The following is a 26664-nucleotide window of genomic DNA, read 5'->3' on the forward strand; positions in this document are numbered from 1 at the left end:
TTCAAACGCTGTCTCTCACAAAACGTTTGAGGGGTTCTTTCATTTTGGGCAATTGCTGTTGGATATTCACTCAGATAGCCGAAGACCAGGGAACACGGACAGTCACTATATCTCCTATTTCAGAGCTTGGGTTCTTTAGTAATGGAACAAGTGCATTGGGTTGGATTTGTGCAACTCCATTGGGGTCATTATCTTCTTCGCTACTCGGTGAGTGGGAAGTTGTTCCAATTGGAGTGTTCTCTTGGTCTTCCTTACCCTTCACTCAGCAGTATGTCTTTATTTTTCTAGTTGCGAGTGGACTACTAGCCCTTTCTCCCCACTAAATTGTATCGGAATGGTGGAGTACAGATTGTGATCAACTTTTTTGGGGGTGCAAGTTGGGTGTGGCCATGCTATTTTCTTGTCATTATCGTACACATATTGTCGTTGGCTGCAGTCGGCGTGCTGGGTGCACTTGTGCTAGGTTTGCCTTTGCCCCACCTGCCGGCCAGTTTGCCTGAACTGCTATTTTGTCAGTAGTGCACTCCAATTCAACCAATAGATCCTCCTACTTTTATACAAACACTTCAGAGTTCTCGCTAGTAATTGGCAAAACACATACACAGGAGGTGATGCAGAAGGGGCACACACCCTAGATCTGTTCCTAGAGTGATCCATTTAGCATCTGACTTTCAATCCCCACACCTGAAATCTTGTTTCCTCTTCATATCTTCCCTGTGCCAATTTAGGAAAACCGCCATTTGTTTTGGTCTAGTTTTATATTTGGGATCTTTTAGTCCGTTATTTACGTTATGTCAGCGCTCATGGTCAGTACGTATTTTTGTGATTTACTTTGTCTCCTAGGGCACTTGACCCAGTCATTAATATAACTGCATGTGCTTTGTAAGTGTCGCTTGCATGTTATTGAAAGAACTTTTGTATATAGTACCAATACTTCCAGTGAGATTTGGGTCAGTCCATTAATAATCATCGTTTTACTTTCTTAATCTCATTTGCTTGCTTCTTATTCGATGACTATTCTGCCTCTTGTGTTTGTCCTTCCCCTGGAGCATAGCTTCTTTAACATCCTGTTGTTTGAATGACTGGTATCCTTCCTCTGCTTGCATTTGGGAAACTGCCTTTTTCTTTCTCTTTTAACACTTCATTGCGGTACACAACAACTACATGTTCTGCTCTGTTTTTTCTTTAAATACTCCTGCCCTCTCTGATCACCACCACTGCTCCTTGGTGGAACCAGTCAATCTCCGACTGTTGCTCCAGGCTCACGTTTCTTCCTAAAACAAAGGGAGTGTGCAGGTATACTAGTCTGAAGTCTGAGGGACAAGTGCCCTTCAAATCTAATAGAAGATAAACCTTTAGGCTGAGCAAGGTAATTAAGTTTTCCCGTCTCGAGAGCCAGGATGTGAAGGGTAGGCTCTAAATAGTCACAGACAGGCCTGTCCGCTTGGGCACAGTTAGCATGAGTAAGAAAAATATAGCTGCAGTGGTTCTAGTTACACTACCATGCATTTTTCATTTATAGCATTTACTGGCAGCAGCTAGATGGTGAATCTGAAGCGTTCATATATGCACCCAGCCATATATATGCACACATATATATCTCATGTTTGGGAGAGTTTTACGCACAGAATGGAGTGGTTTGAAAACATGTACCACAGAGATCCTTAAAATATGGAAAATATTTTTTGAGTCCGTTCATAATTATGCATAAAATGTCACGGTTGTAGAATCAAATAGCTTCACTAGCGATAACTATTGTCCATTGCTTTATAAATAAAATGCTAGTACTTCAGGTGGCAGTATGCTATCAGATTAGTGTTGTAGTTGCACAGGTAGGGAGAGAAGGAATTCCATTCCTAAGGTGCCTAGTCTCAAAAAGCACAGCCACCTACACACTTGTATTAAATTACCTTATTCTAAGCAAGCGTGCTTGAGGTGAGCACAACTCTAGGCCGAATCCGTTTGTCAATAAAATATTTCTGGAAAGTTAATGCCCTGCCAGCTTATGCTTTGTAAACAAAACTGCTTCTTGGACTGAAATTCTATTCTGTGCAGACTTTCTAGAGCCAGTTATGAATACTGAATTTTGGGGGGTATAGGTGGTTAGTCTAGCTGCAGCAATCTGCAGTCGTACATAGGCACACAGAACGGCAGACATACAGACAGCATACATAGTGCCACCCATAAACACCAGGGTACATACATAAATACAGACACTTTTACACTTATGTATAGGGACATGCACAGTCGGATAATAAACAGACATAGCTATACAGACAGAAAGCACACATACAGGCATATGTGGAAAGATTGATAAGATGAGTGTGTGTCAACCTCTCCGAGTAACTAACCAGTCACCTGCCCATCAGTCTTTCAATGTAAAGTTCCCATTTGGATTGCTCCAGCGGAAAAGGGCAAATTTTCATATTCTCCCTATGTCATAGACTCGTCACCACACTAACTCATTCACACATTCATTCATTGGTGGGGCCCATAACACCAACACTCACACGTCTCACTTGAATCTGCGCACAGGAGAAAAAGAAGCGCTGGACATGTGGGGGTACCTAGTTACCTATCGGGAGTAATTCCTTTACATTATATACATTATATACATCTGTACCTATAGAATCCTAACTTTAACATCAAGGCACTCCACCACTTGGTCGATGGACCAATTAGTTGGACTGGTTGATGGTGATTTAGAACCAGCTAAAACACATTTTAAAGCTTCGGAACCATTCAGTTAACTTTCAATACCTTATTAAAGAATCACAAACTCATTTCTTATTAATCAATTTTAGTTTATCTAATTTAGTTCACTCAGTGTTGGCATATTCAGGATTACAGTTCAAATAATTTCTCTATTTGAGAGACTTCCAATCTTTGATCTTTAACATAAAATTGACATAACATTTATTTTTTTAACATTGGCGACCTTCCGACCACCCCGAATATTATTCCAGTCTCTGCGACCATCTCCAGGAGAACCTGTCAACCCACAGCAATAATCAAAACCCTTCTGATGGAATCGTCCTCTTGTAATCAAAGAAAACCCAGGTAAACCAGGAAATCTCCTTCAGCTTGACGCAGTCCCCACGAATCAGTCAAATGACCGGACGATCGAACCAGCAAACCAGTCACCCAGCCACCCCCTCTTCCAAATCCCTGACTTTGATACCCTTTTTAGGTCTCGCCTAGCTATTGCGTTTACGCAATTGCTATGCGAGACTCTAGTAAGAGGGGCATTTCAAAGTGCTCCCAAAAGTGGATTGCATGGTGAGCACGCGCACAATCACGTGCATCGTGCCGCCATGCAATCCATTTTGGGAAGCGCTTCAGCCCACTGGCGCGTGCACGTGTAGCCACAGCCTCGGCATCCTACTTCAAAGGCTCCGCTCCCCTGCCTGGAATGCGCTCCCCGCCACAGCATGCCGAGAGATTGTTTCCTCATGGCGCCTCTCACAACTGTCCTTCCCCCACCACAGGGCTAGTCTCACGGACGCATTGCCATCCATCGATTTCACTTTCATGCCTGTGTTCTCTTTGCCTTTCAGCACACAGCCCGCCCTCCCCCTCCGTGTTTTCTTGCAGCTTTGCCCAGATCTGAGTCTCAAACAACCAAAATAATAAGTTTGCCCTGCACGCTTTCTGCGCTTACAAAGTTAACATATGCCGCGCTCATTCCCTTTTCATCCTTCTAAGGTCGATAACATTAGCTCCATTAATTCTGCGTCTAAGGATTTAAATAACCATATGTTTTCTTACAACCTTAGGCACTTCACACACACAGCCCCACTGCTCACACACACAGGCATCAAGGCAGCAACAGAATGCTCTGAGCCTCTCGCATCTCGTGTTTTCTTCCAGCTTTGGCCCGTGTTCTCTTTGCCTTTCAGCACTCAGCTTCCCCGTAACCACCATTTAACTAACATCGTGCCACACTCCTTCCATTTTCATCCTCGCTTTCACTTTCATGCCCGTGTTCTCTTTGCCTTTCAGCACACAGCTTCTCCGTAGCCACCATTTAAGGACCATCCTGCCACACTCATTCCATTTTCATCCTCGCTTTCACTTTCATGCCCGTGTTCTCTGCCTTTCAGCACACAGCTTCTCCGTAGCCACCATTTAACGACCATCCTGCCGTAAACACCATTTAACTACCATCCTTTTAGTTAAAATAAAAGAATTGCCTCTAAGGGTTAAAGGAACCATAGAAATACAAGGCAAGGCAACATACACTCCGAATGCCACTCAGAGCCACAGAATTACATCCAACATAACTACAATGCACTCAATACAACAGACACCCCAAAAACCAATCAGTGCCACATAGTTACACACCACATAATTACACAGCGCTCAATGCCACATACACTTCAAATACCACTCAGCGCCACATAATTACACACCACATAATTACACTACACTCAATGCCACATGCACTCCAAATAACACTCTGCCAATTAATTACAATGCAAACAATGCAAGATACACTCAAAATAACACTCAATGCCACATAATTACACGCCACTAAAATCAACATACACTCCACACAAAACCACTCAGTGCCACATAATTATATTCTACATAATTACACTCTATCTATCGCCCTCACTCTCTATCTAATCCATCTCACTCTATCTATCTACCGCATCACCACAGCATCACTTAGCACCACCACAGCATCACTCAAGGACACCACTACATCACTATGTGCTACCACAGCATCAATTAACGCCACAGCACCACAACATCACTCGACACCACCACAACATCACTCGACACCACCACAACATCACTCGACACCACCACAACATCACTCGACACCACCACAACATCACTCGACACCACCACAACATCACTCGACACCACCACAACATCTCTCGACACCACCACAACATCTCTCGACACCACCACAACATCAATCTGTACAACCATTCAACAGCAACTGGCTCTAATATGTTGTCTCAATATTTAGGCTTTATTACAAATGGCACAAAAAAAATTATAATATATAACTTCTGTTCTTGGATTTTAGGCGCAATTAAATACACTAAACATAATCTTCACAAGAGTTATTAACAAAAGTTTAAACGATTGCCATTATAATTTACATTAACTTTTATTTAAGTATTAATTATTTGCAAAAATTAAAAGCCATTGTTATTTGTAATATCAATACATCTAAGTCACGTAAATACAACACATATTGCATTACAAATGCTATAGGTGTCACAGTTGCAATAGTTAAAACTATTGACATTGTACATGAGAAAGCTAGTAATTTCAATATTTTCAATACCAACACATAAATAAAAAATTAGTCAATTTACAATACAAAAAGCTCAAACTTTCCTAATGCGAGACCTATTGCATTGCAAATGCTTGTTCTCCTTACTTTTAGGTCAATGTGAAACAATTTAGGGGTAGAAAGTGTTCTGATTGGCTAAACTCTCTGCAACTTGCAAGTCTCCTGAATGTTCCCAGGTTTGCCTGTTTCCCATGAGACCGGGCATGACATTTCTCAATTGTATTCTTTTTGGTAATTCACAGGCAAAAGTTCAGAAGTAACAACATGCAAGCCTTCTTGTACAGGTCCTTCATTGTCCCCTCGGTCATTCACACCAGTCTTCATCTTGGCAGTCCTCCATGTTCCTATCCTTGACAAGAAACATTTCGGTTCTCGTCGGAGGTCGCTTGGAGATCTCCAGAGCCATCCGAGTCTGCGCAGTAGACATTGCGCTCACATGACGGTGGCAACTTCAGAACTCCATCTTAAGTACTGCAGCCTAGTAGGCCCGAATGCCAACTTAAGCAAAAACAAACATAACAGTAATTAATATATAGAAATGAAGATTCTAATGTTTAAACCCACACTAATCCCAATATATATGAGTATTTTCCTAGCTTGTAGCAACATCTAAAGCAATAATACTCTCCATTCTGCAGCACTGGAATCACAAACCATCACAAAAGCAACATGAATCGTGCAATTCTCCATTTTACCACATTCTAAAGTTAGTTTGCATATCACAGTTAATCATTTAATTATTTGCCATGCAATTAGCATTTTAGTCCCACGTGTATCTCGTGTTTATTAAGGTGCAGATGTTGATTAGTCATGCCACTTTACACTAATTAGTAAAAGTTAATATTTAGAATGATTACGTAATTAAATTTCATGCAAAATAGAGGAGGTATACAAAATTTTGCTTCACCTGCTCCATCAATACCTCCTTTGGTGATTTTTAACATCACCACAAATCCCAATAAATGTCAAACATTTTCTTGGAAATGATTACTCAGTTCCCTTACATTTTGTTGCGTTACATCATAGTATCTCCCATCTCATCTTCTCTTGTTTTCTTGTACATGTTTTCTTTCCATTCTTCTAGTTCTATATCTCCTACTTCTCTTTCTCTTATTTCCTTCTCCTTACTTTTTGCAATTTCTCTTTTTATTCTATTTGTAATTTTCTTCTTTTTATACATACACACCCTAATCTTAAGATCAGTATCCGCATTACCACACAAGTCACTGGTATTAGTATTTTACCTACAAATGAACTACCTAATTTTGTTAATAAACCCTTTATAGTAGAAAAACTTTAACCAAGTTTCTCCCAAACACTTTCAACCTCCAATGGAACAATTTCCTCATGCAAATCAGTTATATTCTTAATGTATTTCTTTAAATTTTGGCTCTCGTCAGCAATATAAGTACAGCAATGTTGTACCTTCAGCATTCCACAGACCCTCTTTGGCTAATATAATATCAAGTCGATTTTGCCTAATCATGGCTCTCATGGCAACCATTTCGGTATTTACTATTAAGAACACTCCAGCTGTGCTTGTCGATAAGCGATCCACAACTGTAGACAATTTTCTAATTTTATGTGCATTCAGAGATATTCCAACGGCTAGTATCAGTGCTCCAAAAATATCCCCTATAATTTCTGACCAACTCTCCCTCCTTCTACATGTTAGTTGTCTACCTATTTTGTGCAAACCGCCCTCTCCCCTTCCCACATGAAATATTTTCGGGAAGACCAGGCCTAGGTAGCATGTACCATACCAGTGGTCCAGTAACCTATAAAAATCCCTGTTCCCACAGATGTAATACATTCCAGGGAATACTGGATCATTTCCTCCTTTAAATCCCCATCCTCCCATGATTTTATATAAGTCATGGCATTCACTTGCACCTACAAAGTAATTATCATAAGCAGTGTTATCTCTACTGATGCACAATTTCCCTCTCTGAGGCCAATCCAAAGCCATTGCGGGATTTTTTTCTCCCTTTAAATGGTTTTCCTTTTCAGCATCCCAAATTGCTGTCTCCTTCTTTTCCCCAGACACTTTTCTTTGCATCTTAATTCTCTTCTCCTCTACCATGTTCAAGAAGGTTTTTTCTTCTTTCCTCAGACTACAAGTAAGATTATTCTTAAACACTTCTTCTAAAGTTAATTCTCTAGTTTCTAAGAAAAATTCACCTAAAATTCTACCAGGAATCACCTTGTTTAGTTCGGGGACTACAGGTATCTGTGAGAAAACATTATCTACATCAGTATAATAATATTCTAATTTCCCTGTTCTATAGAACAAGCTTGCTAATGCTCTACAAGTTATCCAATATGTCAAAGGAAGGTGATGATAGGTGACACCTTCTGACACCGATGCAGGTAACTGCATACAAACATAACAATCTCTAACTTCCATAGTCTTTACATATTCGTACAGCAACTTTGAAAAACATTGTTAGAAAAATCATTTATAGGCTTACCCTATGGAAATCTGTTCTATCTACCAGTTATAGTAACCTGAGTATCATAAACCTCTTCTCTATTAGCCCTGTTCTCGGTGTGGTTTTCTACCCTTTCAGATGTTACTTTAAATGAAACTGTTATTGCTAGTATGATCCACACAAGCATTAGTAATCCTGTACAACAAAAACACATTTTACACCATCTTTTGGAGAAACCCACATGTAGGTTTTCTACCTTCTGTGTTTGCCATTTCGGAAATGATCAGTGTCTTTTGACTTAGCCTCTTTTCATTCACAATTTAATTTTGTCTAAACCTAAGGCTTTGAGTGCCTACTAGGTTCTTTCAGTTACGTGTCTTGTCCTGCATTTTAATTCTTTGCATCTTTCTTTGTCACTTCAATCCGTGCATGGATTGTCGTCGTCTCTGTTTTCACATTCTTGTTTCAGAACTTCCTGATCATCCGTCTCTTCTCTGATATCAGATAAGATAACTCTCAGGATTTCCTATACAGTCACTCCTAGACTTCCTTGGCTGTCTGCTTCCTCTTGTATATCAGGAAGTGCCACATACGTCCACTCTGGTGACTTGTACTTCTGGTTTGGTTTCTTTATTCTCTTTGCTCCTTTCAAGTGTCCCTGATCAGTGTCTTCTGATTTCTCTTGACTAGACACTTCATTCACTTGTTCAGCATTAGAAGATTTTATTCTCGTTAGTCGGTATCTCAATCTTTTAAGTTTATTAGGCCAAATTTCCACTTTCGACGGTCTCTGCAACCTGTTTCCCTTGTCACCTCGCTCTGTTTTCTAAGCTCTTTTCCTCAAAGTTCGTCCTCCTTGGCCTTCTCCTTCACTTTCTTCATATTCCGTATCGGTTTGACTTTTACTTTCTTTGGATTTTATACTCAGGACCTCAGGTTCACTATCTACGTTTATCCCTCCTCGTGTTTCTTCCACGCAATCTTCCTGCTGACTAACTGTCCCTTTTTCTACCTGGAAGACCCCAATAATCTTACCCTCACTCTCTCTCTGTATCTAATTCCTCACCTTCTATTTCTATGATTTCATGTGGAATTTCTCTTGTGCTTGCACTTGGTGCTTCTTTATCGAAAATTTCTTGTTCAGTTTCTTCAATATTTTCTTTTATCCTTTCTTGTATTCCCACCTGTTCAGTCTCTGATTCGGAGCTAGTGTCAGAAATTTCCAGTCGTCTCCTTAGTGGTATATTCTCCGGCTCCGCAACTTGGCTTAAATCCGCTTCTCCCCCTCTTGAGGTTTGTCTAGTTCTTGTTTCTTCTGATTCTGACTCAGAACTGGTATCAGACTCTTCCAAATACTCTTCCTCAGGTCTATTTATAGGACCAGGGACTCAAAGAGTATGACTAGCATGACTAGCATTTTGTCCAGTTCTTTACCTTGGCACACTTCACAGCAGTCGTCGTGGTCAGAATCACTTGAAGTGGTTTCCCCCCAGCGTTGGGACCAGACAATTTCTCCTTCTATGTACTTTGATACGTACCCAGTCTCTAGGACTCAAATCATGAGCTTGCTTCTTTTCAAGGGTGGTTGCATCTGGTCCAACCTGATGAAACACAGAATGAACGGTATCAGCCAACCCCTTGCAATAATCCAAAACGAAGTCATCAGATATAGGCAGTAGTTTGTTGACAGGAATGAAAACATGTCTCATTGCTCTACCCATAATAATTTCATGGGGGCTCAGGCCAGTGTTCCCATCAGGAATCGACCTAATAGTCATGAGCACAAGAGGGAAGACATCGGGCCATTTTAGACCTGTGGCCAAACACATTTTTCCCAATCTGTTGTTAATGGTGCCATTCATTTGTTCCAGTACTCTAGAAGCCTCTGGGCGATAGGCACAATGTAGTTTCTGTTGTACATTCAATACTTCACAAATCAATTTTATAATTTCATTCTGGAAATGCTTTCCTCTATCTGATTCAATCGTTACTGGGAAACTAAATCTAGGAATGAACTCTCTCAATAGGAGTTTCGCTACAGTAACTCCATCGCTCCTTCTGGTCGGGTAAGCTTCCACCCAACGTGAAAACAGCAGACAATTACTAGAACATATCTTAGCCGATTACATAGGGGCATTTCAATGAAATCAATCTGCATTCTGGTGAAAGGATCTCCCTCCCGTCCTATAGTTCCCAAACTCACCACCGTTTTTCTTCCTGGATTATATTGCTGACATATAAGGCATCTTTGACAAAGGCACTCAGCTACAAGCCGGAACTTAGCGTTCTACCAGGTCTGTTTGAAAAGTCTAATCATGGCATCCCTACCTATATGTGCCTGTCCATGGTACATCCGTGCCATGGTAAAGATCATGCTATCAGGCATTACTGGTCTTCCATCACGATAAACCCAAACCTTTTCTACCTCGCGTGGTGCACATCCTGATTTTATCGACTGTTTCTTTTCTTCCTCTCCTGCCTCTTCCTGTAACTGCCTCACCTCATCCCAGGTATTCACAGTGTTAGTAAAAAGCAAGGGACATGAGTTCATTTCCTTTTCCCGATTCCGATTCAAGGAATTTTGGTTCCGCGCACAATACTGTGCTATGTCATTCGCAAATTCGTTGCCCGCTGACACGTAATCTGTTCCCTTTGAATGGGCCGCACATTTTACAACTGCAGTTTGCTTAAGCAGCTGTATCGCTTCAAGCAATTTTCCAACCACTTCAGCGTTTCTGATTGGAGTTCTACTCGACGTCAAGAACCCTCTTTGGGTCCAAATCTGTCCAAAATCATGCACCACTCCAAACCCATACTGACTATCGGTAACCACTGTGACTCGCAGGTTCTTTCCCAACTTGCATGCTCGGGTCAGTGCAAACAATTCAGCAACCTGAGCTGATTTTACTCCTTTCAGGCAAGACGCCTCCAACACAGCCGCTACAGTACATACTGCATATGCATGACTCTGAATTCCCTCTCCAGTTCTCACACATGACCCATCCACAAACATCACCTAGTCACTTTCTTTCAGAGGCACGTCTTTTATGTCTTTTATGTCCGAACGCGGTTTAGTGCAAAAATCAAGCACTTCCAAACAGTTATGATCCACATCATCCTTCACTTCCACATTCACAGCATCAGGTAGTAATGTTGATGGATTTACATGAAGGCACCTTACAAGGCTCACATTTGTAGCACCCAGAATGACCTTTTCATATTTAGTTAGACGACTATGCGTCATAAATTGGGTTCGGCTTCTCGTCAAAAGGATTGCAACATCATGGGGGACAAACACTCTCACAGGATATCCCATCACAATTCCTTCACTCTGCTCCAGACTCTTACAGGTAGCAGCCACTGCAACCAGGCAAAGCTACGGCTACGGGATCTAGTACACCCGAAAAGTATGCAACCGGTCGTCTTAATTCTCCATGCTTGTGTACTAACACGGAGAGTGCACATCCATCTCTCTCACTGCAATAGAGCTCGAATTCCTTTTCGTAATCAGGCATTCCAAGAGCTGGTGGTTCACACAAGCTGTCTCTCAGTTGTCTAAAAGCCTTCATCTCCTCTTTATTTAGTTCAAGGGGATCTTTCACATCACTTTTTGTCAAGCGTACCAAAGGTTTTGCAATCAGCGAAAAGTTGATGATCCACTGGCGACAATATCCCACCATCCCAAGAAACATTCTCACTTCTCTCTGAGTCATTGGTGCTCTCATTCCTTTTATTATTCTGATTCTGTCTGCAGGCACTTTCCTCAGGCCTTTCTCAATCTTATGACCGAAGTATTGTACTTCCTTCTTACAAAATTGTAGTTTTGATGGGGATACCTTGAGTCCTCCATCCACCAAATGATTCAACAATGCAACTGTGTCCACCACACATGCCTCTTATGTCTTCGATGCCACCAATAGCTCATCGATGTATTGCACGAGCACTGAACTTTCAGGCATTTTCAAATCTTCTCGGGACTTCTTTAGAATCTGATTAAATAGTGATGGACTTTCTGTATACCCCTGTGGGATACGGCACCATGCCAAAGTACGTTCGCCGAACCGGAACACAAAAATTTGTTGGCTTTCGGGGTGCAATGGGATAGAAAAGAAAGCATGACACGGGTTGATGACTGTGTACCATTCCGCATCATGGGGAATCTGATATAGGATTACCGAAGGCTTCGGTACAATGGGGCAGCAGAGCACCACAATTTTATTCACTTTTCTCAAATCTTGTACTATCCTGAAAGTTCCGTTAGGCTTCTTTAAACCCATGATCGGAGAATTACATGGACTACTCATTATTTCTCTCAAAATTCCTTCAATCATCTTGTCTATTACAGGTGTCACTCCTGCAATTATTTCTGGTGTCAGTTTATACTGGGGAATATTCGGGTAGCTTACTCCTTCTTTTACAGTTATTGTCACAGGATCTACTCTTTTCATCAATTCCATATCTCCTGTGAAATCCCATACCTCGGGTTTCACTGTTTTCTTCAATTCCTGAGGCAATTCCTCCGGATCAAATACAACAAATGCCTCCGTAGTTTCAGGTTCCAAATTTGCCATTTTCATTCTATACAGTACATTCTCATCAGGAGTTTCAAAAGCTATGCCATCAGGGGTACAGAAGATAGTGCAATTCATTTTGCACAACAAATCTCTCCCTAACAAATTCACAGGGCTAGTGTCACACACACGACAAATCGATGCATGTCGGTGAATTTCCCTATTTTAACTTTAACAGGATCAGTAAGATAAGTTTTTATCTGTCTATTTGAGACTCCAACTACTTGGATTGTGTCACCAGAGAGAGGAAGACTTTTAACGTCAGCTGATCTAACAGTTGAACGAGTAGCACCAGTATGTACTAGGAAAGTAATATTTTCATAATTTACCTTTCCATCCACAAAGGGTCCTGTCTGGTCTACCTCTAGAGTTGCGCCAAGTACGCACTTATCTTCCTCTCCTAGGCACCGTCAATAACTCTCTTCTGACTCACTCATCGCGCTGCAGCCAATACTGCGAAACAGCGCTAGCGCGAGGTAGCTTCGTTACCTGTTCCTCGGTGTAGAATCCTGTCTCATTACTGTATCTCTGAGGATTTACGCTCTGTGAAAAGGGTGGCATTTGACACCTGACACTGTTGGGTAACAACCTGCTGCTGTCGAGGCGGTTGACAACTCACCTCATTCTGCACCTGTGAATTCAATGATGCATTATCACCATTAGCACTCGGGGGCAATTTACACTCGGATTTCCAATGCCCTAATGTTCCGCAATTATGACATGGCCATTTCTTTTTTGCTTCCTCTAAGCTGATTTGTCCCTTTCCTTTTACAATATTAGGTTTCTGTCTAACTTGGCCCATGCCATTAGCTTGCTCAATCTGCTGGGCTTCTTGTCTCTCCGCTACCTTAACTTGTGCCCACATCGCCTTCTCTTTCAGTTTGCATTGTTTGGCTTCGATTTCCTCACTAAAATATTTTGCATGTCGTAACACTTCATCTATCTTTTTATTCTGCCAATCGACTGTATGCTATTTGATCATTTCGCTTATGTCCGGTCTTAAACCATAAACAAATCGATATACAAAGTGACTTAAATCCTTCTCACTCAATTTCTCATCACCACTGTATTGCTTAAAAGCTAACAGTAACCTTTCATAGTAAGCATGAACAGATTCTTTAACCTCTTGGTGAGTTCTATCAATTTTTACCCAAACAGTTTCTTTGGGCGGCACTTTATTTTTCAAAAAGGAAATTACTGGTTCAGATTTCCTCATTAACTCCTGATCAGGGGCTCCCGTCTTAGGATCCCTAGGGTACTCTTGAGTTGGCCAACCTATTGTAATTTTACATTCGGCCCATAAATCTGCTGGTACAATTATATCAAAAAGACCATTCAGATCTATCCACAACACTTTCGACAATTTAACAAACCTTTCTACCCGTCGGTACCATTCAACTGGTTTTTCTCTTAACCTCGGGAAATCGTTGGTAAATGACAAAATATCCTGCCTAGTCCAGGGACCATGTACCAAACCCCCTCCTGGGATCCCGAAAGACCCTTATCTGTCGTATCCTCTCTCTTTCGGAACCATCTACTTTTCCACCTATCTACATCACCCCATTTCCTTAACAAGGCAATCAGTTCTTTAATTTGAGTCAATCTTCCTGCAGTATTCAGATTTTCAATATCCTTTTCAGAAAAATCTACTCTATATGGTTTCTGTAATGATCTTATTTTCTCAAAGTCAATACCCATTTCACTCGCTGTCTCTTCCAGTTTCTCATGCAAACTCCTCGCTCTCCAAGTTATACTTTTGCAGAGAAACATTAGCTTCTCGTCCTGATATGCTTTTAATTTTTCAGTTGCAATAGTCCCTACTAATTATTCTTCCAAGGTTACTTTTAATTTTGCCACATCTAAAGTTTGAGGTTCTGTATCATTTCGCTGTAAACTTCTTAACCAATCACTTAATTCTTCAGAAGTGGGACCTACAGGGATTGTTTCACTTCTTATTCTATCTGTATTTCTCTCTGGGGTTTCTGTTGCCATCAGCGTCTTACTTGCTGAACTTTGATTTACAGTCAGATTTTTAGGAGTACTTAAACCTGATGTTCCTGCCATATTTTTCCATGCATTTCCTCCAGATCCACTTCTTTCTGTCTCGATTCGTTTACTACAATTGTAGGGAACTGTTAAACAATGCTCACTATCTTTCTGTTTATCAAAGACAGGCATCGCCGGCCCTATAGTTACAGGTACAGTCACTGGTTCCATATTTTTGGTTAATTCTCTAATTTTCTCAGTTAATTCCACAGTAGTTCTAGCTAGTTCAACCGAATTTTCATTTCCAGTCCTAACAGGTTGTGAAATTTCAGAGTCTCTAAATGGATTAATTTTCCCTAAATCAGGTGGCGTTTGCTCAAGATTTTTATTTAGCATGGTTTCTTTCACCGGCGCACTCGGCGTCAGCAACGTAGAATTTGGTTGATACGGGGGAGGATTTAATAAAACATGTCCTCTAGCACTTCATCCTCCGATTCACTCACACCATATTTATAACCTGTATTGTTTCTCTTTTCTGTACACTTTCTGCCACTTGTCTCTTCAGTATTTCTCAAAGGAAACATACCTTCAGTCATGTTTGCATTCCACCCACTTCTCATTCGGTCCTCATGACTTTCCTGCCCACACTGTCTACCAAACATGTAATTATACCTTCTTCCACTCCGATGCCGTTCCCTTTCATACATCTCTTCTTCCCACTCCGTCAAAGCCTCGAACTGAGTAGGTCTAGTTCTCGGTTCTAATCTCATCATTCTTTCTCTTAAGTTTCTTAATACAGCTAAACTAAACGAACCACTTTCTGGAAATGCTAGAACTCATCCTCTTTTGTATACTTTGCCCAATTCTCTAGCCAAATACATGTAAGGTACCCATATTTCGCTACCATAAAAGATGCAGGCGATTTCGGTGGAGGAAGTCAGCCTTTCTCGCTACTCCTGCTCTGCTGACCCCTACTTTACAAATTTTTTCGGCAAACTTTTCTTACGTTTTCTTTAATTAAAATCTGCTAGTAACAACATAAAAAACAACACCATTGCCTGTTTCGCTGAACCAAAGAGATAGTTTTGTTCATTTACACAAGAATTCTGTATTTCCAGTAGGCAGCGCTTACCTCTACCCTACCACAGAATTATTCATTTTCGCTGATAAAGTAGCACTTCCCTCTACCTTACCCTTCTAACAAGCAAAAAGGCTAACCGTTTCTCTGGGGATAAAACACATGTGGAGCTACAATGCTCCTGAGAATTAAGGCCAGAGTTTCACGCGAGAACCTATTGCTATTTCACCCACACACATTCATACGGAAAATGTCCCTACCGATAACACACAACTATGCTATCAACTCGAAACCAGACAATGCGTTGTACGACTTCACGTGCCACACATTTCCCCGTCTACATACAGGGCAACCAGACAATGCAATGTGCGACTTCACTTGCCACACTTTTCCCCGTCTACATACAGGGCAACCAACTTTCTACGTCCCGGAAGTCTTTAAACCAATTGACAACATAAAACATAACACGACTCAACATAAAGTGTTAAACATAAATCAATAATCGCCAAACCAATGCAATAAACCCATTACTAATCCCCAAACTAGCCAAAAATAACCATAACTCTGCTACCAGAAAACTGCTCCAGCAGAAAAGGGTACATTATCATATTCTCCCTATGTCACAGACTCGTCACCACACTAAGTCATTCACACATTCATTCATTGGTGGGGCTCATAACACCAACACTCACACGTCTAACTTGAATCTCTGCACAGGAGAAAAAGAAGCGCTGGACATGTGGGGGTAACTGGTTACCTATCTGGAGGAATTCCTTTACATTATATACATTATATACATCTGTACCTATAGAATCCTAACTTTAACATCAAGGCACTCCACCACTTGGTCGATGGACCAATTAGTTGGACTGGTTGATGGTGATTTTGGAACCAGCTAAAACACATTTTAAAGCTTTGGAACCATTTAGTTAACTTTCAATACCTTGTTGAAGAATCACAAACTCATTTCTTATTAATCAATTTTAGTTTATCTAATTTAGTTCACTCTGTGTTGGCATATTCAGGATTACAGTTCAAATAATTTCTCTATTTGAGAGACTTCCAATCATTGATCTTTAACAGAAAATTGACATAACATTTATATTTACCTAATTTTTTAACATTGGGACCTTCCGACCACCCCGAATATTATTCCAGTCTCTGCGACCATCTCCAGGAGAACCCGTCAACCCACAGCAATAATCAAAACCCTTCTGATGGAATCGTCCTCTTGTAATCAAAGAAAACCCAGGTAAACCAGGAAATCTCCTTCAGCTCGACGCAGTCCCCACGAATCAGTCAAATGACCGGACCAACGAACCAGCAAACCAGCAAACCAGTCACCCAGCCACCCCCTCGTACAAATCCCTGACTTTAATACCCTTTTTCTCCTTACTTTTAGGTCAATGTGCAACAATTTAGGGGTAGAAAGTGCTCTGATTGGCTAAACTCTCTGCAACTTGTAAGTCTCCTGAATGTTCCCAGGTTTGCCTGTTTCCCATGAGATCGGGCATGACATTTCTCATTTGTATTCTTTTCGGTAATTCACAGGCAAAAGTTCCGAAGTAACAACATGCAAGCCTTCTTGTACAGGTCCTTCATTGTCCCCTCGGTCATTCACACCAGTCTTCATCTTGGCAGTCCTCTATGTTCCTATCCTTGACAAGGAACATTTCGGTTCTTGTCAGAGGTCGTTTGGAGATCTCCAGAGCCATCCGAGTCTGTGCAGTAGACATCGCGCTCACATGACGGTGGCAACTTCAGAACTCCATCTTAAGTACTGTGGCCTAGTAAGCCCGAATGCCAACTTAAGCAAAAACAAACATTACAGTAATTATTATATAGAAATGAAGATTCTAATGTTTGAACCCACACTTATCCCAATATATATATTAGTATTTTCCTAGCTTGTAGCAACATCTAAAGCAATAATACCATTCTGCAGCACTGGAAGCACAAACATCACAAAAGCAACATGAATTGTGCAATTCTCTATTTTACCACATTCTAAAGTTAGTTTGCGTACCACAGTTAATCATTTAATAATTTGCCATGCAATTAGCATTTTAGTCCCACGTGTATCTCGTGTTTATTAAGGTGCAGATAATGATTAGTCATGCCACTTTACACTAATTAGTAAAAGTTAATATTTAGAATGATTACGTAATTAAATTTCATGCAAAATAGAGGAGGTATACAAAATCAGGATCACTTTCAAAATAAGCATTGGCAAAGCTAATAGATCTTGGCAATCCAAGAGCTACAGTCGTTGCCAATGTTAATGTATTTGTGTATGGTGCTGGGGCTGGTTTTATTGATATACGGGTTCGTAATAGAAGAACGGTCCCCTAGCTATTGTTAGCTGTTAATGTAATCTCTGTGCGTTGCATAGCGTTCATCAGTGTTATTGGTATAAAGTTAGCAAACTAGCTGTTTTCACATCCTTGCCTTAGTCTTTCTTCCCTGTGCATGACTCAGCTAATTTTACGGTAGGCATGGAGCAGTTCACTTTTGCATTGCAGGAATCGTTCTAGTGTACCCGCTGTAGGAACATCCCTAGCACTGGTAGAGTTTGTTGTTAAGGATGCATAGCACATGTCCCATGAATCTCATGTTAGTGACTGTGTGCTAATCCAGCGTGCATCTCGCCACCTGAAATCCATTAGCATTCCGTTTGTTTACTGCTTTGCGTAATTAAAAAGGCATTTTGATGCACAGCTTTTTCCGCATGTGGCGCGCTTCCTTCACAATCGCCATTTATGCAAAGTAAATGGAGGTGCGCGAGGGGAGCAGGTCATCCGTCGAGATATGGGTTCATTAAACCATTTGTTAAATAATATATCTTGATTGACTAGATTTTCCATTGCCCATTATGTGTTCTAATAAATGAAAGCTGAGAAAGCTTGGTTACGAGCGCTCATACACAAAGCAAGCAGCAATGTGGGAGGGGGTGGTGGGATGGGTTAAGCTGCGATTCAGGAGGGGGTTGGACGACGGGCAAGCAACTCCCGAATGCACAGTAATGTGATGAGATAAGAGCAAGTTTCATTGGCCCGTTGAGACAATCGCTCGTAGCAAATGTAAAACCCAGCTTTTGTGAAAATCACTATTCACCAAACAAAAATATAGTCCCAAAAACATTTCCTAAAATGGCCTCTGTATATCGATATTAGTAAAGGGTCATTGCTCTAGGGGAGGGCTAAACACAGGAAGAGGCATGATGCATGCATGTCATGGACAAATGGGGATAAAGAATAGAAGAGCGCTGATGGAGCCAGCAAATAGGAAGCGTATGGGTGGGCTGAAGCCCACAACGTTGATACAGTATGTCTCTTCGAGACAGCACATACGCTGTCTAGAGCTGAGACCTAAAACACACTTGCCTATATTGCAGCCAAAATCTACAGCAGAGTTTCTTAACATGTGGTCCGGGGACTTCTGAGGGTCTGCGAAGCCTACTCAGGGAGTCCGCAACTGCTTAGAAAATTAAATATTAACAGCTTAATAAAATGTATATGAGCAAAGAAGCAAAATGTAAAATTAAAAAATGTAAATGTTCTGCAAATGTGAAGGAATTTGAAATTTGACGCTCTTTCCCATATAATTTTTTTAATATATTATATGTTAGTGACTTTAATACAATATTTCACCATTTGTTTGATGGATGCTTATTTCTGTGTTTGTGCGGTTCTAATCATCAAAGCTGCTTAGGTCAGGGTGCCTTCCAGTAATGAGGGTACCTGGATTCCAGTAATGGTTTAGTGAGGGTCCCCGGATTTCAGTAATGATTAAGTGGGGGGTCCTCAGAAGTCAAAAGGTTAGGAACCACTGATTGACCGCTTTGAAACAATATATGTAAAGTTGATATTCTTGGATCTTCCATTGTATAAAATATTAACTACACTCCTCAATATAGTAATTGCTTGAAAACTGAAAAGCTCTTTTTAAACTCTCACACAACACAAATCCGCTCCCTACTAAAAAGTCTAACCTTCATTTCAACAACCCAGCCGGTTATTGACCCTTCACACAGTCTCCCTATGTCAGAAAATAAATAGCAAAAACAATTGGCACTGAGCTACAAGACCATCTGGATACCAGTCACCTTCTACACTACTAACAATTGAGCATTTACCCTCGCTGCAGTATAGTCTGCCACCATCCTAGTTGTAGATGATTCCTTTTTCCCCCCACTTCTTTGTTCTTCTTGCCCTCTGTGCAACTTTCAGCACTGGTGACCACCAAACCCTCTTCAACTTTTCTCAACATGTATGGGAGTCGCAAAAACAGTTCTCTAACCTCTGTAATCGATGAGTTTGTCCTGCTCTCTTTGTTACGATCCAGTTACTTCCACTTTTCCATAAGGCACCAATCTCCCCAAGCTGTTTTCAGCATGAACATGGAGCTCCTTGGAGTGTTTGTGATCTGTGGGCTTACAATTCAATAGTGAGCTGATGGTATGCAACTATACCTTGATCTCCAAAAAGAACTGCCTATCTGTGATCCAAATATGGATGCCAGTCACATATCTGAAGTTAACATTTTTCTAGACCAAATGTATCCTCTTCTTAAACAAGTACTCCCAATAACGAGTTTTGATCAATAAGCTCTGATTACCAAAGTCCTTAAGCTTTTTTTTTTTTTTAAATTCTTTTTATTAAGTAACATTGACACATCATATCATTCTTAACATGGTGAGGAGACAGTACATTTCAATCAATTTAGTTTCTGAATTACATGGATTCAATTCACAGAGTACAGTGTGGAACAATTAGGGGGGTGTGAGGCTATCATCTGCAGTCCTGTGTGCTGGCGGGGTGCAAATATCTCCACGGTAGGAGTTCCAAGGCCCCCAGACCCTGTTCCATTTCCTAGGGCACCCCCTGACTATGTGGACTGACTTTTCTCTGAACATGCAACAGTCTAGGTCTTCTTTCCATGATTCTACCCCAGGTGGTTGAAGGGCTCCCCAATGTCGTGCGATATTTCTCTTAGCAATCATTACAGCCAGTGTAGCCCAGAGCTTCGTGTAGGAGGTGAGGGCTGTTGGTTCCCATATGTTCCGGATGCACCTGCGTGCCTCCGGGAGCAACTCTGTTGCGAGCACCTCAGTGGTCCATAGGCTTTCTTAATTGCTTTGGCCTAGCATTCAAAACATAGTGAGTATTGTTCTAGCTTGCTCTCTTATCCAAGATCAAACCTTTTCCCAAAGCAGATTTCGGCTACAATGAAATCCTTACTCCTATCCCATTTGTATGGTGATTACTATCAGCTCACAAGATTATTAAACACAATTCTAGCATTGACGAAGAGCATCCACCTTACCTCAAGACACTTGAAGTTCATCCTATCGCTCCAGCTAGGTTTTAACTATTTGAGTACTTCTGATACAAAGATAGATATGTGGATGGGCCAATGGATAAAGGATAGATGAGTGGTTAGACGGAAATCAACAGTGGAATTTGTGCTTGACTGATGAAGGGGTGGATAGATGCTAGACAAATTGACCAATAGGTAGGTGGTTGACGAATTGACATACAGTTGGCTGGTTGGATGCCTGATGGATTGATGGATGGCTGAATAAATGAATGAATGCCAGTCAGAATGATGGATTCCAGCGAGAAAGATGGAATGTTTGTAGCTCAGTGGCGCATCAATGTCTTTTCTGCTCTGTAAGTCACAATACATTTATGTCTCAGCATAGCATAGGCTCTTCTGTTAAACATGACGCATAGAAATAATGGTGTGCAGAGAGGATTACCGATATTGACAAAAAAAGTTTTCTGAAGCAATTTCCTGTACCAAAACAAATGTATATTTTTTTTTTATATCTGAGTGCTGCAATAAACACACTGTCAACTTTAAGGTACCTTATGATGGATACTCCTCACAAGCAATGTGTTTTACAAAAATATGCATTTGGGTAATAGGAACACTCTTTCTCTTTTCACTTTGTTTCTTAATTGTGATATTCTATTTGTGTTTTTTCCCATAGGTGGACGGACTTCAACCGGTCATGTTTGTTTGATCGCCCGTCTTAAGGTAGCTCAGCATTGCTGGGCCTGGTTCTTGCCATAGCTTGTTGAACATTTGTTTTACCTCGGAGGACAAGCTAGAAGTCTTTTGTCAGTATGTCAATTGCTAACACCCCGACAAGTAACGATGCCTGTCTGAGCATTGTTCACAGTTTGATGTGCCATCGACAAGGAGGGGAAAGTGAAACATTTGCCAAACGAGCAATTGAAAGCTTGGTTAAGAAACTGAAGGAGAAAAAAGATGAATTGGATTCTTTGATTACGGCGATCACTACCAATGGCGCTCATCCAAGCAAGTGTGTCACCATCCAGAGGACGCTTGATGGTCGGCTGCAGGTCAGTAAAGCAGACAAACTAAGTATTGGTGCGCAGTGGTAGGTCAGTAAATAGTACTGGCAAGACCATGAATGAGATTTATCTATTTGTTATTGGAAAGTGATATTTCAATTTTTACTTCCTTTATCATCTCAAATGAGAGTAATTTCAGACACTTGTAAATTTCGTCATTAGGTTGGTATCATTAGATATTCATTGCTTTAATTGCAGACCTCAATTAAAGGCAAAACTGACTCCCACTAGACCTGTATTACTTCTTTGTAGGCTTATAAAAGCTATTTGGGCTAACCACAGATTAATTTAACACATGCAAGTCAAATTCATAAACATACTTGTATTTCACTTGTTTCTTTATTTAGATTTCCCCCCCATCTTGTTTATATTAAAAACCTTCTGTACATCCAAATAATTATCAAGTCAAAGTACATATTTATTACACAATGTAATGCATTGAATGTATATCTTTAAAAAAAAATTGAAACTATACAATCCTGTAGAAACATTATATGGCACATATCTTGAAAGTCCCTCAACCAACAACCACACAAATCCACACAACAGCACACATTCACATTCACATCTCCTGCATGACGTTCCCAACCATAAATTACATACATATGTGAATACAACGGAGAGAAAACTTCAAATTTAGCCGTTGTTGTGTTGTAAGTTGGGATCTCGTGACAGCTGGTCAACGCACGTTTCAGTGGAGTTTATAAATTGAATCCACCTTCATCAGGATCACCTATTTGCATATATAAAGATCAGTGGATCTATTGGAGGAGGTTTTGGGTCAAAACTTGTCATGCTGCCGGTGTTAATTCAGACATGTAAATTCCTAACTGGGGGCCATTTCCACAAAGCGGGGAGTGCAGGTTTTGTGGCCCCACTCCTTTTCTTTACCCTGGGTCGTGAGAGAAAACTGCTATTTACAAGATCTTACCACGCGTGTTTCATCGTGTCTCAAAACTGGCGTCTTTCAGAACAGGATTAATTGCAGACCTGACAATGGTGAATGTGTGGCTTAGCTATATCGTTGGACAAATTCTGTTTACAGACTAAAGGCAACTGCTGTCACAATTCTGAGAAACTAAAGCAGGCAGTCTAATAAGGAGTTCTTATGTCGGCACTGTTCATCATAGGCGCAGGGAATTTAAATGGAGCATATTTGCCCAGCCAATGGCTGTCTAGAAAACCTTGATCTACTAGACCTTTGTTGGCCATATGTGATGCTGGCAGAAAGTCTAAAAATATATTTTTAAAGAACAAATTAGTGCAAGAATGTAAAGTTATTAGAAATGGGAACAGATTATGCAAGTAGATGGCATAGAGAAGAGTGAAAAGGAAATTAAGATCAAAATAAATTAAGACTCACGGTGAATGGAACCCAGATAAGCTATAATGCCTGCATTCCAGAATCAAACAAAAATTGATTTCACCAAACCCCCAAGCGAAGCTGCAGACGTCACACCTTCCTAGGACCTCTGCAACAAACTTGACTTCTATTTTCATCTCAAGATCAAGTCTCTCTACGACAATTTCAACGAACAGACACCAGACACCGAAACCACACCTACCACCAGCAACGCCAGCCAGTCTACCATCTCTGCCTGGACCCCTTTTACCACAGAAGACACCGCCACGACCATGAAGAGCATTCACTCAGGAGCCCCCATGGCCTGCCGCAACTCTTCCACAGAGGAGCCGCCGCCATATCAACCGAGCTACAACACACCATCAACGCCACCTTTGAATCCGGCACTTTACCCGATGATTGGAATCGTGCAGAAGTCAAGCCCCTCCTCTAGAAGCCCTCTGCAGATCCTACGGACGTAAAAAATTACGGACCCATCTCTCTCCTCCCCTTCGCGGACAAAGTCACCGAGAAGATTGTCAACACTCAGCTTGCGAACTTCATCGAAGCCACTCCATCCTCAACTCTTCACAATCCGGATTCCTACTAGACCTTTCTTCAGCCTTCGACACCGTCTCCCACAGCACTCTCACCACCAAACTCCACGACGCTGGCATACAGGAAACTGCCCTCGACTGGATCCACTCTTTCCTCACCGGCCGAATCCAAAGAATGCGACTCCCCCCGCCCCCCTTTCCTCTCCGAACCAACAGAGATCAACTGAGGAGTACCCCAATGATCATCGCTCAGCTGCACTCTCTTCAACATCTACATGGCCTCCCTAGCCTCCATCGTCAGACAGCATGGACTCCGCATAGTATCCTACGCCGACGACACCCAGCTTATCCTCTCCCTCACGAAGCAACCAGGCACCACCAGACTCAGCTTCCAGTAAGGAATGAAAGACGTCTCATCCTGGATGAGCATCAGCTGTCTGAAGCTCAACTCGGAGAAGACAGAAGTACTCCTCCTCGAACCCACCCCTTCAGCATGGGACAACACCTGGTGGCCCACTGCCCTTGGCAACCCCCTAACTCCCACGGACCATGCCCGTAACCTCTGCATCATACTCTACTCCTCCCTCTCCATAACCCGATAGATCAACGCCGTCTCCTCCATATGCTTCAACACCCTCTGCATCTTTCGTAAGACTTTCAAGTGGATCCCCACCGAATCCAGTAAAATTGTAACCCACGCACTCGTAAGAAGCAGATTGGATTACAGAAACACCCTCTACGCCGAAATCAACAAACCCTCGCTCCGAAAACTCCAGACCATCCAGAACACCGCTTCCAGACTCGTCCTCGGCATCTCACAACATGAACACAGCACCCACCACCTACGAGCCAGAGTGGACGGAAGAGCCTACTCCTACATCGCGGCAAAGACCTGGAACCAGCTCCCGCTCAACATCAGATGTTCCCCCATGCAGCACACTTTCAGGAAGGGCCTCAATACCTGGCTCTTTGGCTGACCAGGAGCTGCACGGCCCCCTTCCCAGTACCTTGAGACCCTCACGGGTGAGTAGCGCGCTTCACAAATCCCTGATTGATTGTCCCCTGGCTTTTTTTTTTTTTTTATAATAAGAAATAGGCTTTTATGACCCTATTAAATGACTGACTGTGTAAGAGGTAGTTAGCATGAACTTTATTTTCACCAGCCTTTTTGAATGTCCTGCTTGTTAGGGTAATCTTTGTCTTCCTTTTTTATTTTTTATTATAATCCATTGATGCTACTGAACTTGGGAGAATGTTGATCTAGTGTCTTAGGGTGCGATTTAGAGTTTGGAGGACGAGTACTCCTTCACAAATGTGGCGGATATCTTGTTTGCCTTATTACAAGCACATTAGGATATAATGAACTTGTGGTAAGGCAGATGGGATATCCGTCACATTTGTGATGAAGTTACCCGTCCACCAAACTCAAAATAAGGCCCTGAGTCATAAGCTGTGGTACCAATATCCAAATTTGAAAAAAAATACTGACCCCGTTGGAACTCAAACCTGTGAGGTGTCTTGAAGTCTTACCCTCACTTCTGCATGTAACCACAATGAATAATAATTGCAAATCAGTTTACTTTCATGAATCTCATTTCCCCAATCTGCTTAATTCTGAAGCATCAACTAAATGCTTGTGTAAAAGCATACGCAGTAACAAATAACTACTCCAATCAGAATTGCTTTCTGTTCTCCTTGGATATGTTTCCTGTTTTTTATTGCAGTCTGCTAGCACTGAATAAAGGCTACATAACCTATTAAAAAATTCTAGGTCACAAGCATGTAAATGTTTCAAAGACATTCAGGCACGGTATTGACTCCTCCCCACACCTGCTGGTCTTTCAGAGGTGTTTACCTTTTGACAACTCCTGTTTTCCCCCACAGTCAAGCAAATCTGCATTTGGTGTATGTGAGTGTTGTAATTATCTTGACCGATTGTAAGATTATGTCAGTTTGTCTTTTTCCTTGTCTTCTGTTCCCCTCCACACCCACCGTTCCCTGCCTTGAGTTAATGTAACATTCCTGGACAGTTGGAGGTGCCTTGGTATTCTGTCAATATTCTAACTGACACTCAAGCTCTGACTGGAGATGTGATGGTGTAGATAAACCATTTTGGAAACAGCATTTATTTTGTGAGATTTTTTGATTAAACTGGTGATTGTGGTCTAACAAGGAACATAATCCTAGTTTCCATATTGACCTCATTACATGATCCTGGACGGATCACTTCACTTGTTTTATTTTGTTGATGGTTGCATGTCTCAGCATAGAAAAGCCAGATGTATGTTTTACCAATGTTTCTTATTTATGTCTCGTATATAGCTAGTTTAGCATATGCAGCAAATGCTGAGAACAAAAGGTTGCATGCTATTAGGTAGGGTTTTATTTGTGAGTAGGTTTGTGTTCGATTGCGCCTCTTCTCATGCCTTTATTTTGTGACTGTAGGGACTTTCTGTCAATAATTTTGAATGACACTGATAGTGCGTCTTTTCGTGTCGTACATGGTAAAACAGGGTTACACGTGTTTGTAAAATGTCATCGCTGTGTTTATTTACATTAGGCATATCAAATAAATTATGAATGTTAAAGAAACAGGCTGACACATGCAGTAATTTCTTGCTAGCAGTTTTATGTGTTTGTTTTTGCATTAAAAGACACTTGAGGGCAGAATTGTATTTATTTTATTTGAAAAGTTTTATGTACGCAAGTGTAACCCTTGCGGGTATCAGAGCGCTTTACGAATAAATGAGGCAATGACGTACAAATCTTTAAGCATAGTAAAAGTACATACGGAATAGGAGAATAATAAGCTCAAGAGGCAGAATTCTGGTCTATACCAAGAATTTGTTCATTAACAGGAGTTTGACATTTTTCTTGAAGGAGGTAGTCAGTCTTATTTCAGGGGGGAGAGCGTTCTAGATTCTGGGGACGATGCCAGAGAAAGCTCTGTTGTAGGTTTTCTTCCTGTTAAAACGTGGTGACTTTGGTAGACAGGTGCTGG

At 41.3% G+C, this 26664-nt stretch overlaps 1 protein-coding gene across 1 annotated transcript in view; it reads left to right on the plus strand.

Annotated features, from left to right (window-relative positions):
- Window positions 1–26664, plus strand: part of SMAD4 (SMAD family member 4) — a 322079-nt gene that overhangs the window by 60000 nt on the left and 235415 nt on the right. Inside the window, exon 2 of the mRNA XM_085629829.1 lies at window positions 21377–21752. Coding sequence (XP_085485955.1) covers window positions 21513–21752 — 240 coding nt within the window. The 5' untranslated portion in view covers window positions 21377–21512. The remainder of the gene's footprint in view (window positions 1–21376; window positions 21753–26664) is intronic.

Source organism: Triturus cristatus, chromosome 2_1 (genome assembly GCF_964204655.1).
Source record: "Triturus cristatus chromosome 2_1, aTriCri1.1, whole genome shotgun sequence".
Taxonomy (NCBI): domain Eukaryota; kingdom Metazoa; phylum Chordata; class Amphibia; order Caudata; family Salamandridae; genus Triturus; species Triturus cristatus.